Source organism: Apodemus sylvaticus, chromosome 1 (genome assembly GCF_947179515.1).
Source record: "Apodemus sylvaticus chromosome 1, mApoSyl1.1, whole genome shotgun sequence".
Lineage (NCBI taxonomy): Eukaryota > Metazoa > Chordata > Mammalia > Rodentia > Muridae > Apodemus > Apodemus sylvaticus.
This window is the reverse complement of record NC_067472.1, coordinates 178,448,317-178,461,229: the sequence shown is the minus strand read 5'-3', so window position 1 is coordinate 178,461,229 and position 12,913 is coordinate 178,448,317. Positions and strand designations below refer to the sequence as shown.

Sequence of the window (12,913 nt, the reverse complement as noted above, 5' to 3'; positions counted from 1 at the left end):
AGTGCAGGCCTATTGCTCCAGCAGCAGCAGCAAAAAATAAGAGACCTTGTCTCAAAAAATAATGTAGAGGGGCCAGGTGTGGTGGCGTGTACTCCAGCACTCAGGACACAGAGGCAGGTGGACCTCTGTGAGCTCAAGGACAGCTTGGCCTCCAGAGTGAATTCTACGACAGCCAGGGCTATACTGAGAGACCTATCTCAAGAAAACAAAAACAAACACCTGAAAACCCAAAAGACGAAAAAGGTGAATGACTAAATATGATGCTTGACCTATATATACACACCACACCATAGACACACACACACACACACACACACACCTAACCCAGGAGCGTGGGGTATAATTTATTGGTAGAGCCCCTGCCTGGAATCCTCTAGTGAAGTGTTGGGAGATTAACCCAGCAGTAAAATGCTTGGAATTTACCTGAGAAGGGCTGAGAACTTAGCTCAAAGGTAGAACTTTGTCACATATAATAACCTGGGCTGAAAAGAAAGATAAAAAACCACCTACACTGGGCATGTGTTTGGATATAGAGCTGTTAGGAAACAAAACTTTTTTTTTTCTTTTTATTTAAAACTTAAAAACAAATTAAAATTCTCCTTTAAAGTGTACTTTGGCCCAATGGTGACACCCAGAGCTAGCAACTGTGACACATTAAGCCAGGTACATGCTGGTCTCCCCAGGGTGTCAACCACAGGCACAGCAGAGCAGCACAGATGCAGGCAGGACCTCATGGTGACTCTCAGCCCCATCCTCCCAGGAGGCAGAGGGAGGAGAGCGGCCGCCAGCAGCCGGCCACCGGCCGCGAGCAGGAGCGAGCACACGGCCTGCTTCTCCAGCACCGGCTGTGCAGCCTCACTCCGAGCTCAGGCCTGCCTTCCTCCTACAGACGCTAGCGCCGTGGCATTTCACCAACTCTGATCCTGGGCAGGGACACACAGGTCCTGCCATAACTACAGCCAGACTGCAGGTTATAAGCCATAAAGAACACATGGATGATAAAAATATAGTCACATACAGTGGGATCTTTGTCTCAAACTTCTCTCCCTTCGAATGGCCACTAAGGCCCCAGAGCTTAGTCTATGGTAATAATGAGGCCAGTGTGGGCGGTTTCATTATTTAATGTGCAATGTTTACTATAAGGTACCTCAAATCCTTTAAACTTTTTTTTCTTTATATTTATGTGTATGGGTGTTCTGCCCGTGTGTGTCTTGTACACAGTGCCTGTGGAGGCCAGAAGATGGTGTCAGATCTCCTGGAGCTGGAGTTGTAGACAGTTGTAAGCCAGGTGACAGAAACCAAAGTCGCCAGGGTGCTTAACCACTGAGCCACTCACTCAGAGAATGCAGACTTGTATCACCATGCCTGACTGGACACAAATTTCTTTTCTTTTTTTTCCTTCCTTCCTTCCTTCCTTCCTTCCTTCCTTCCTTCCTTCCTTCCTTCCTGCCTTCCTTCCTTCCTTTTTTCTTTCCTTCCTCCTTTCCTTCCTTCCTTCCTTAAATGCAACTACTCAAAATTTGATGCTCTAAAAGAAAACAAAGGTTCTGAGAAAAGAGTTAACACTGGGAAAAAGTTAACACTGAGAAAAGAGTTAACAATTCTGTCAAACTACCCAGGTGACCGTGTCTGGTCGCAGCCAGGAGCGCCTCTCCCTGGGGCCTCTCAGGACGCTCCCACACTTCTCTACACTAGAGGGGACACTCACCTTCTCTCTCTTTCTTCTGTGTTCCTTCTTGCTCTTGTGTCTTTCTTTGCTCTTCTTGGGTTTCTCTTTCTGAGGTATCTCGAGTTTCTGGCGAGTGTCTGAGCAGGGAGGTGTGATAAACACGTGAGCAGCAGGAGAAAAGGAAGACTAACCATTAGGGAGCCCTGCCACTTCTGATCTTATTGATAGTCGGATATTTCAAAATGTCAGCTCCCCAAAGTTTTTTCTAATGCTACTTTTTTGTAAATCCATATTCCCTAAGTAACCCATACACCAAGTTATTATTCACTATTTTATGGAAATCAGGACATTCTAGAAAATAGGCACCACAGAAAATAAACCACAGAGTATTTTAGCCATTAACACCGAAGTCAAGAAAAGCATGCTCACTGGGATTCTCTGGAAGTTGGGCTCAGCGACCAAGTCCGTGCAGGTGGGACACTGTGGGAAGCAGCGTGGTGGGTGACGGAATCACGTGCTGCTTATCTGACTGGACCGGGTCACCATAATTGTCAGCCTGGCTTTCAAAGCCATGGCCAAAACCAGGCTGACTATCTTCATGGAGGGCATTAGCAAATGGGCCCAGAGCAGCAGCTGCTAAAGACACTGGGGAAGAGGGATAGCCTGTGCCTACAGCCAAAGGGCCTGGCTTATTTTACTTGCTCTGTTAGCCAATGTCCTGAAAATATCCTCTATCCACAATGCCTTTTTTTTCTTCTTGCAACAAGGTCTCACTGTGCAGCCCTGGCTGTCTTGGAACTCACTCTGCATACATCAAGCTAGCCTCAAACTCATAGAGATCCATCTGCCTCTGCTTCCTGAGTGTCGAGATTAAAGGAGCCTGACTACCTCAAACTTGTGATCCTCCTGCTTCAGTGTCCCAAGTGCTAGGGTTATAGTGCCATACCAGCTCTGAAAAATGACAACATTTAAGAAGCCTACTAACAGAAACATCTCAAAGCAAGAAGGAAGGGGACATTTCAAGCTTCGACATTGTAAAGGAACAACTGTCCCTCGAGCAATCAGTGGAGGGAGGGGTGTCTGTGTGACTGCAATCAGAGACACTGTGAGCACTTGGTGGCTGTGGAATCAGGGAGATGGGGGAGGGGGGACATCTGTGGGGCTGTCCCTTTGCAGGGGTTGCACATGCGCATGTGCACTGCACTCACTGGGGCAGAAGACAGGAGGCAGCCGAGGCCCGAACTCTTCCCGTTCGTCGATCTGTACCTTCCGGATGGGGAAGGGGGCGGCAGGCTCACAGGGCTCCCGCTCAGCAGCTGAAAAACACCCGCATATTAATTTCATTCATCTGCCCGGTGCTGATGCTCTTGAGTCTTGGTATCTTGTGCCACGGAACAGCACGCTTTCTCCAGTCTGCTGGAGCAGCCTGTGCAGAGCACGTGGTGGTGGACGAGGTGGAGGCCACCTCTGCCGGCAGCCACGGGCTGGGAGGGCAGCCACATTAGGCCACATAGAACCAAGTGCAGGACAGATTGTCCACAGGAGGCCACTGTAGATAGCAGAGCCTGCACTCCAGATGATTTAAATAGGAGCTGAGGTGCTCACTGGAAGAAGGCCCATATGAGAAGACACGGGCTTACCAATAGGGGTAGACACTGTGTCCTACCCCTAAACCTCACTCAAAATATACTATCAACTGAAGAAACAGTGAAAATAATGGATTCTTTTCACAGTAAACCAGCTCCTCCAGAAAGATAAACGGACTACTCCACTGTCAGACAGAACCAGCATACAGCTGGGAACTCTGTATCAGGAGTGGTCCTCTCTACCTGCTGTAGACAGGTACCTTTTCTATACCGTTTTTGGTTTTCATTTTTAGACAATCTTACTTAGCCCCAGTCAACCTCCACTCACTATGTAGCTGAGGATGGCCTACAGCTCTTGATCCTGCTGTCCGTACACCAGTTCTGAGCCATGAACAGTTTATGTAGTGCTCAGGATTGAACCCAGGTCCCCGTGCATGGGAGGCAGGCACTCTACCACTGAGCTATATTGCCAGCCCTATACTTTTTAACATGTTTTTTTTAAACCAGGGACTCATGATTTGCTGTCCTGTAACTCACTATGTAGACAAAGCTATCCTTGAATTTACAAAAATCCACCTGCCTCTGCCTCTGCCTCTGCCAAGTGCTAGAGTTTAAGGCATGTACCACTATGCCCAGCCTACTTTTAACCTTCAAGTATACATGATTTTATAATTACAAACACTAAGGGTTTATCCACAGGAGGAAAAACAAAGACCTGCTATTGCAATCATCTAAAATAAATATTGTATCATAGCCCTGGGTGGGACCCTGGTTAAGGGCCTTCAGGATTTATACCCAGGTCTACCACAGACAGACACAGGAGCGGACAGATGGGGCAGACAGACAGACGAGGCAGACAGAACCTCCAGTGATGCAGATGGAAACTCCAGCATCCTAAAGTTCTCCCTGTTTTATCTAGAACACTCAAGTTGGTGCACAGGCCACCTTCTGGGCAAGCGTGGAGCCAGGAAGTGAGAGCAGAGCCTCAGACCAGGTTAGGATGCCAGGCCGTGCCTGCTGCAGCCAACAGAAGTGTAGCACCTCTCCCCGACAGTGGAACCTGAACATCCTCACCAAATGCATCCCCAGAACCCTGGCATGCCCTCAGTGACGGGGGGGGGGGGGGGGGGGGGTGTTGGGGAAGGGAGGGAAGAAAGAAGGAAAAAAGAATGAATTTTCCCCAAGCTAGATACTGAACTCTATCCCAACCCTTAAAAAAAAAAAAGAAATTTAATTCTTAACTAGGCTAAGTTGGGAAATCAATATTGTCAAAACATCTATCTTTAAAATATACATCAGAGATTTAAACTAGATTTTAAAAAGATCCAACACCCGAGACTCTACTCAGACAAATTAAAATATAGTGATGGAAGGCCAGAGCGGTAGCGCAGGCCCTAAACTGCTGGCCACACAAACACGAGGACCTGATTTGGGGCCCAGAACCCACATAAAAAGCTGAGTGTGATAGCATGCACTTCTAAATTGTGCTGGGAAACATGGGGTTCTGTGGCTTGTTAGCCGGCTGCTTAGACAAACTGAGGAACCCCAGGTACTACTGAGATTGCATCTCACAAAGCAAGGGGGTTGTTTATGGAGGCATGACACTTAAGGCTGATCTCTGAACCCACTGTGCATGCATGCACACATGTAATGTATATCTGAACATACTAGCATACACACACACATCTTAACACACATGTGTATATATGTGTGTATGCGTGTGTGTGGTATGTGTGGTGTGTATGTATATGTGTGTGTGCATGTGTGTATGTATATGAATATGATAAGACACTATTAATTGTCAATTGTCCTAGTTAAAGGCTGCAAAGCCAAACATGGTGCCTGCCTGTGGTCCTAGGAGACAGAGTCATGGAGACAGAGAAAGGAGCAGAGGTTACAGGCCAGCCGTAGGAATGCGGAGGTTAGACTGGGCTTCCTGAGAGCCTGTCTCACCACAGACACACAGGACTGGACCTTACACACCATCAGTTCTCTCTTAGCACCCAAGTCAGGGAGGTGGCCTTACCAGGGATGATGGAGGTCTCCCCTACGGCAGCCTCCTGGGAACCTTTGAGGCTGGCCTCTTCAGTGCGCTCTTGACTGTCCTCACTGTCCTCTTGCTCCTCCTCTGACGAGGACGACTTTTCATCAGAGGAACTGGCGAAGATGGCTTTGAATAAATCCATGGAAGGGCGGCTACCTTCCCCTTCTGTCTGTGCATCCACAGCTTTGTCTACAGTCTGCATTAGCAGAGAAACAAGAGTCAGGGATGACGGGCTCCAGACTTTGAAACACAGATTGGGTTGGGGGATCTGGGGGTAAACAGATGGCTGAGTGGTTAAAAGTGCTGGCTGCTCTGCTAGAGGACGGGGCTTGACCCCCAGCACCCATTTGGAGGCTTACATCTGTCTGCAACTCCAGCTCCAGACAGTGCTGCACACACATCTATGCATGTGAGTCAAATGCTCATGCACATTTTTAAAGCATGGTTTGGGGTATCCCCAGCACTGCCTAACCAAGTGAGTAGCATTTCCCCTCTGTGGGGTTCTTCTAGAATGTGCCCAGGAAGCACAAGCAGCAGAGAGTCTTTTGGAGTCTGGGAGCATGAGGCTGGAGAACTGTGGGATCCTGGGAGCTCAGCCAATACCCCACACAGACAAAACTCATTGTATTCACCAGCAGAATGAAAATGACATGGGAAAGAGTCTATTAACTTGAAAACAGTAAAACAAAAATGCACCACTTTGAATGAAAGAGAAAAAAGAGGGAGATTAACAAAAATAAACAGAAACTTGTGGGATAAATGATTCTGTCAGAGAATCCCAGAACCACCAACCACAGTTTGACTGTGAAATGCTCCCTAGAGCTGTTCAATGCTAGCGTGTGCAAGGCCCTGTGGTATTTGATCCTTCCAAACAGAGGAAGGCGAGAACACATTCTTATAGGTCATCCTCTGACTACAGATGTGCAAAAGCCAAGTAAACAAAGTGAGAGAACCCAGGGGATATTCTCTCCACAAAAGGGAAAACTTATCACCTGGAAGGGAACACTTATTCGTCATCATGTAAATATAATGGGTTGGGTTCCAATCCTGTACACCAAGTGAGAGCTGCTTTAGACAGAGCGTGTAGACTTTTCTCACGTACAGCTACAGTTATGTTGTGGGTCTGTCTAATGGGCACCAGCCAGATAAAACCCACGGGCCAAACCCATCTGCTGTTGGTTTCTGTAAGTAAAGATGTTCTGGAAAAACATGCACTCTGTTATTCACACAAGCCTATGGTCTCCTACACACTCAGAGGCACATACACAGACACACATAGGCACACAAACACTTATACATGCACACCTGTGTGTGTACACACACAGGCATACCCACATATACACAGACACACACACATATCACACACATGGGTACACACACATGCCTCATATGGCCACCCAGCACTAAATAGAGAACATATCACATATAGAAGGGCCTGGGCCACAGTCTCCAGCACAGACAGTAGCGTCCCCATACCGTGTCTGGGCGTGGCTCGGGGGCCTGTTCCTCTTTGCTTCCTAAGGCACTGGATTCTTGTCTTGGAGGTCCAACTTTTGATCTAGCCTGACTTAAAAACTCACTAATGGAATCCTCTTTCTTCTCCTGTTTGGATGTGTCCCATCGTGATGGTTTCCTGGATTCTGAAAGGCAGGAACAGAACAGAATACTGGAATTAATGAACAGAAGGCAAATTCAAGACGGACCTTTCATTTGCTCAGAACCTTGGTCTACCTTGGATGGGCCAGGCACGCTGTATGAAGTACTGGGAATATGGCAGGCACAGGCAGACCCAAGCCCAAAGAATAAACTCCTGGCTTGCTCTGCCTGGTGCTGCTATAGAGGTACAAGCAGTTAACAGAGAAAGTCTTCATTGTGCTCACACTTAGGGCTGGTCCACTCCTGACTCCCCCTTCCATCTGGTGAGGGATTGAGACCCGGGTCAGTACCTAGGTCCCGTAGGCATCAAGACTTAGGTCCCAAGGAGTTCTACTCACTGTCCGGACCCCGTTGCTGCAGGGCTTTTTCACTGGGGACTGGAGCTGTGGGCAGAGGGGCAGGTTCTGGGAGCGTCAGGAAGTTGAAGACGGAGTATTTATCTCTCTTCACTCTGGGTAAGCCAACTAAAGTTGAGCTGGGGTAGCAGGAAAAAAGGAGGAAAAGATGGCGTTTTAATACAACAGCTAGGAGGAAGCCCACACCCTGTAAGATTTGCTCTCTCCCATCAGCTTTCCGGATAGGCTGTGGAAGCTCAAGACATTTCTACTTCTCAAAGTAGCTCAGGAAGGCAGAATGCCTGACTTCAGAACACTTGAGATTTTTTTCTATTAGAGCACTGACTGCCAAGTAGGGGGTGGGGGGGGGAGGGTGCACACACCATTAATCTCAGCACACGGGAGGCGGAGGCAGATGGATCTCTGCGAGCTCAAGGCCAGCCTGGTCTACACAGGGAGTTCCAGGCTAGGTAAGGATACACAGTGAGACTTTGTCTTTAAAAAGAAGAAGGAAAGGAAAAAGAAAAGGAGGAGGAGGAAGAGGAGGAGGGGGAGGAAGAAGAAGAGGAGGAGGAGGAAGAGGAAGAGGAAGAAGAGGAGTAGAACTTTTAACTTCAAAAATGGCTTTACACTAATGGAAAGTTTCATAGCTAAAAACATAATTATATTTTCCAGTATATGCTTTCTGGGAATATTTTTAATCCAATAAGAAAATGCTAGACTTGTGGTTTTTAAATGATTCATTCAGTTAATGGTCAGAAGGTCAGAAGATGACATAGGAACCCCTGGAACTGGAGTTAAAGACAATTGTGAGCTGCCATGTGGGTGCTAGGACCCACACCTGGTCCTCTGTAAGAACAGTTAGTACTCTAAACCACTGAGTCATCTCTGACATTTTATAAAGAGGATTTAAAAGCTAAGCATTAGGCTGAGGAGGGAGTCCAGTGGCAGAGAGCTTGACTAGTGTGTGCAAGGCCCTGTGGTGTTTGATCTTAGTGTGTGCAAGGCCCTGTGGTATTTGATCCTAATGTGTGCAAGGCCCTGGGGTGTTTGATCCTAATGTGTGCAAGGCCCTGTGGTGTTTGATCCTAATGTGTGCAAGGCCCTGGGGTGTTTGATCCTAATGTGTGAAAGGCTCTGTGGTGTTTGATCCTAATGTGTGCAAGGCCCTGTGGTGTTTGATCCTAATGTGTGCAAGGCCCTGTGGTGTTTGATCCTAATGTGTGCAAGGCCCTGTGGTAGTTGATCCTAATGTGTGCAAGGTCCTGTGGTGTTTGATCAAAGCATGTGGAAGGCCCTGTGTTTGATTCTAGAGTGTTCCTAAACATATATGAAGGGAAAAGAAACGCAACTACCATGTTTTATTGTCACTTGACCTAGGGTCTGTCCAGTATGTATCCCTAGCTGTCCTGGAATTTCCTCTGTATTCCAGGCTGGCCTCAGTCTCCCAGAGATGCTCCTGCCTCTGCCTCGAAAGTGCTCGGATCAAAGGCAGGCCCCCACCATAATAGCCAGTTGTAAGTAACATATTTAAAATAAAATATATGAGCAGCATTAAAAAGATGCCACATAAAGTCATTAAGGCATGAAATAAAGTTTACCTGTATTTGTATTTTAGTAATGAATTAAGAGGTTGCAATACAGTTTAAATACACAAACTCATGGAGCAGAGAGATGGCTCAGTGGGTAAGAGCACCGACTGCTCTTCCAGAGGTTCTGAGTTCAAATCCCAGCAACCACATGGTAGCTCATAACCATCTGTAATGGGATCTGATGCCCTCTTCTAAAGTGTCTGAAGACAGCTACAGTGTACTTACATATAATAATAAATAAATCTTAAAAAGAAAAAAAGGTGTGGCCTTAAAAAAAAAAGAATGCTTACTGCTCTTCCAGAGGACTGGGTTGGGTTCCCTGCACCTGTCATGTGGCTCACAACCACTGTCACTGCAGCTCCAGGGGACGAGATGCCCTCTGCTGTCCACCTTGAGTCCTCATATATACACGCATACAGAGTTACATATGCATAGACAAAAATACAAATAAACAAACAGAAGCTAAAGTAAATGTGCAACCTGGCAACCCCCAATAGTTAGAAGTTAAGTTCCTCTTATAAAAGGGACTGTAAGAGCATAACTCTAAGAGCATAAACTCTACGGGGGCTGGAAAAGCGGCTCAGTGCTTAGGAGCACTTGTTGCTTTTACAGAGGACCCAGGTTCAGTTCCCAGCACCCATGCACCGCGGCTGTGACTCCAGTTCCGGGGCTCTGATACCCTCAGCCCTACAGGAAGCAGGAAAGCACATGGCCCTGAGGCCCACATGCAGGCACAACACAGAAAATAAAGCTAACGATGTTTTGCTCTTAAAGGAGCTTCTGTAGAGTGGTTGGAAAGACAGGCTAGCCCAGCTTACCCGGGATAAGGGTCGGGAACATTAAACCTCTTGCACAGGAGCTTGTCGGGGTGCCACTCAAACGTATCTCGGGTGAGCTTGCCAAACATCTTCATCCTCACAGCCGACTGCTTGTCACTGACATCATTCTAGGAAGAGACAGACAGATGGACATTCTGTCAGCTATAGTCAGAGAACTGACTTCACCAGTCTTCCAAGTCAGAAATATCAAGCTTTAGGTGGGAGATGGCTCAGCAGTTGTGATAGCACACTGTTCATGCAGAGGACTCGATTCTATTCCCCACAGCCAAATCCAGCAGCTCACAACCGCCCATCGCTCCAGCTCCAGAGGATCCAAGCCCATCTGGAATCGATGGGCACCCGCACTCGTATGCAAATACTCCATTGTAGATGCACACAAATATGAAGATTTTTTTTTTTTTTGACTTTCAAGACAGGTTTCTCTGTGTAGCCCTGGCTATATACAGGAACTCGCTCTGTAGACCAGGCTGGCCTTGAACTCTACCTGCCTTTGCCTCCTCAGTGCTGGGATTAAAGATGTGTGTTACCACCACCAGAATGAAGAATTTTTTAAAATCAGTAAAAATAAATTTTAAAAATATATATCAGGAGACAAAGACAGGAGAAGCTCTGTGAGCATGAAGCAGCCTTGACTACATAGAAAATTCTAAACTAGCCTGGCCTGAAGCACTGGCTGCTCTTCTGGAGAGCCCAGGTTGGATTCCAGCACCAGGATGGCTCAGCCATCTATAACTCTAGTTCCAAAGAATTTAACACTGTCTTCTGGCCTCTGAAGGTACCAGGCACACATGCTGTACACAGAAATACGTGAAGGCAAAACACTCATACATATAAAATAAAAATAAGTATGTATTAGTTAAAATGCCAAGCTTCATTCCATTGTACTTCCATCAGAAGCAAGCAAACAAACAAACACTGGTCTTGAAATATCAGAGTTTGGGTTGTTACACTGCTTACATCTTATAAGCTGGACATCACATTATTTCTTACTCTACTATGTTATATGCATTTTGATCTTTTCACTGATGAAATATTTAGATGCATGGCATTTTTAATTTTAAAATCACTAGGAGGGGCTGTGGAAATGACTTAGTCAGAAGTGCTTGCTACAAAACCATAAGAGCCTGAGTTCATATCCCCAGAACCTGCATATGGATGGGTACAAGAGCATGTGCCCAGAATTCCATCAGCAGGGAAGAGGAGACAGGTGGATCCCCGAGGCTCACTGGCTAGCCCACCTTGATGAATCGATGCGCTCTAAGTTCAGTGAGAGACCCTGTCTCAAAAAAAGGTCAAGGGGGCTGGAGAGATGGCTCAGCGGTTAAGAGCACCAGTTGTTCTTCCAGAGGACCTGGGTTCCAGCAGCCACATGACAGCTCACAGCTATCTGTAACTCCTGTTCCAGGGGATCTGATGCCCTCACACAGATGTACAGAACACCCATGTACATAAACAACAACAACAAGACAGCAAGGTGAAGCCTGAAGGAGTGGCTCACACCTGCAACCCCAGCACTGGGAAGGCTGAGGCAGGAAGAACAGGACGTCCAGGCCAGTTTGCCTATATGAGACCCTGTCTCAAAAAAAACTAAATAAAATAAGGTCCAGAATAATTGAATAATTGAGAAAGACATTCAGTGTTGACCTCTGACTTCTAGATGCACACATACAGGCTCAGGTACCTGAATATAGTGCACACATCTACATAAATACAAATACAAACAAATAAAAACCTGACCAGAGCTTGGGAGTGCTCCCTAATGGTTAGACCATGTACCTACTAAAACTGTGTGAAAGTCTGGGTTCAACTCAATTCCTATAACTGCAAAAACACAAAATGAAGTTCACCAGGTAGGCACATGATAGCCACAGACCTCTTGGTCCCGAGGAACTTCAACCTGATCTGAATCATCTTCCTCCTTGGCGTGAGTGAATCTGGAGGACAGGGTGGAATTGGAGGACACGTAGAGCTGGGCTGCCCGTGCAAACTCTTCCCGCTCTCGGCTTCGCTCCCACTCGGTCATGCTGGGGTCCAGGCACCGCTCCAGAGCATCTGCAGCACAGGAACAAGGCACTGCTTTACTCCAAGGAAAGCACTGTGTGCGTGCTTCCTCAGAGGCCGGACGTGCAGACCTTGTACGGAGGGAGGTGGGGCATTGGGTGCTACCACCAGGCAATGTTACTCCTTCCTTCATAAGACGCTTCCTCTTTGGCCCAAGACTGATTTTACTTTATGTGTGTAAATGTTTCCTTTGCAAGCATGTTTGTGTACCACGTATGTATGGCTGTTGGGTCCCCTGGAACTGGGGTTATGGATGGTGGTGAGCTGCCATGTGGGCTCTGGGAATCAAATCTACGTACTGTGCAAGAGCAGCAAGTGTGCTTAACTGCTGACCCATCTGTTCAGCTCCGATTCATCAGGCACTCTTTATTCAATTCTACTTGCTACATGGTACAAGAGCAAGCTCTGAGCTGGTACGTGGCTGACCCTTACATGCAAGGCTGGCACATGGCTGACCCTTACATGCAAGGCTGGCACATGGCTGACCCTTAGACACAAGGGCACTGCTGGCACGTGACTGACCCTTACATGCAAGGCTGGCACGTGGCTGATCCTTACATGTAAGGCTGGCACATGGCTGACCCTTAGACGCAAGGGCACTGCTGGCACACCCAGATGTTAGTTATTCTGACCACCTACCACCCTGTGCTAGGGAGAAGACTCTCTCTACCCTTTTTCTGTGTGGCTGTCTTTTACTACTTTGTTGGTTCTTCTTTCTTCCATCCTTCTCCACCCCTTTTCTTCTATCCTTTCAACCTCCTAACACTAGGTAGGAGAGAAAAAAGGATAGAGGAGAAAGGAAAGAGATCCCTGAATAAAGTCAGGGGTCAGAAAGGGGACAATGTTATTATTATTATACTACTACTTGCTGATTAGGGGCTTCAAGCTCCTTGGGGCAAGTTTGATCTTCGCCATCAGGATATCTAATTTCTTTTCCTTATTTCTTCTTTGTGCATGATTGCTTAACAAACCATGACCAACAACAACCAACAAACCACCTCTCAGGGCCCCACAATTTATATACCCTCTAAAAAGTCTACGGAATTCCAACCGTCACACTCTTGCAGAAACTACCTGCAGCTGGTAAAATCACACCCCAGCTGGAGCACGAGGCGAAGCACAGTCAGCTGC

General features: G+C 47.1%; 1 protein-coding gene across 3 annotated transcripts in view; it reads right to left on the bottom strand.

Annotated features, from left to right (window-relative positions):
* The window catches only part of Gpatch1 (G-patch domain containing 1), a 45,142-nt gene that overhangs the window by 5,268 nt on the left and 26,961 nt on the right, over nt 1–12,913 (bottom strand). For all 3 annotated transcript variants that reach the window (XM_052165510.1, XM_052165516.1, XM_052165526.1), the window contains 7 exons: nt 11,595–11,773; nt 9,701–9,828; nt 7,294–7,430; nt 6,776–6,939; nt 5,282–5,495; nt 2,878–2,985; nt 1,709–1,806 (listed from right to left, as the gene is read on the bottom strand). In XM_052165510.1, coding sequence (XP_052021470.1) covers nt 1,709–1,806; nt 2,878–2,985; nt 5,282–5,495; nt 6,776–6,939; nt 7,294–7,430; nt 9,701–9,828; nt 11,595–11,773 — 1,028 coding nt within the window. The remainder of the gene's footprint in view (nt 1–1,708; nt 1,807–2,877; nt 2,986–5,281; nt 5,496–6,775; nt 6,940–7,293; nt 7,431–9,700; nt 9,829–11,594; nt 11,774–12,913) is intronic.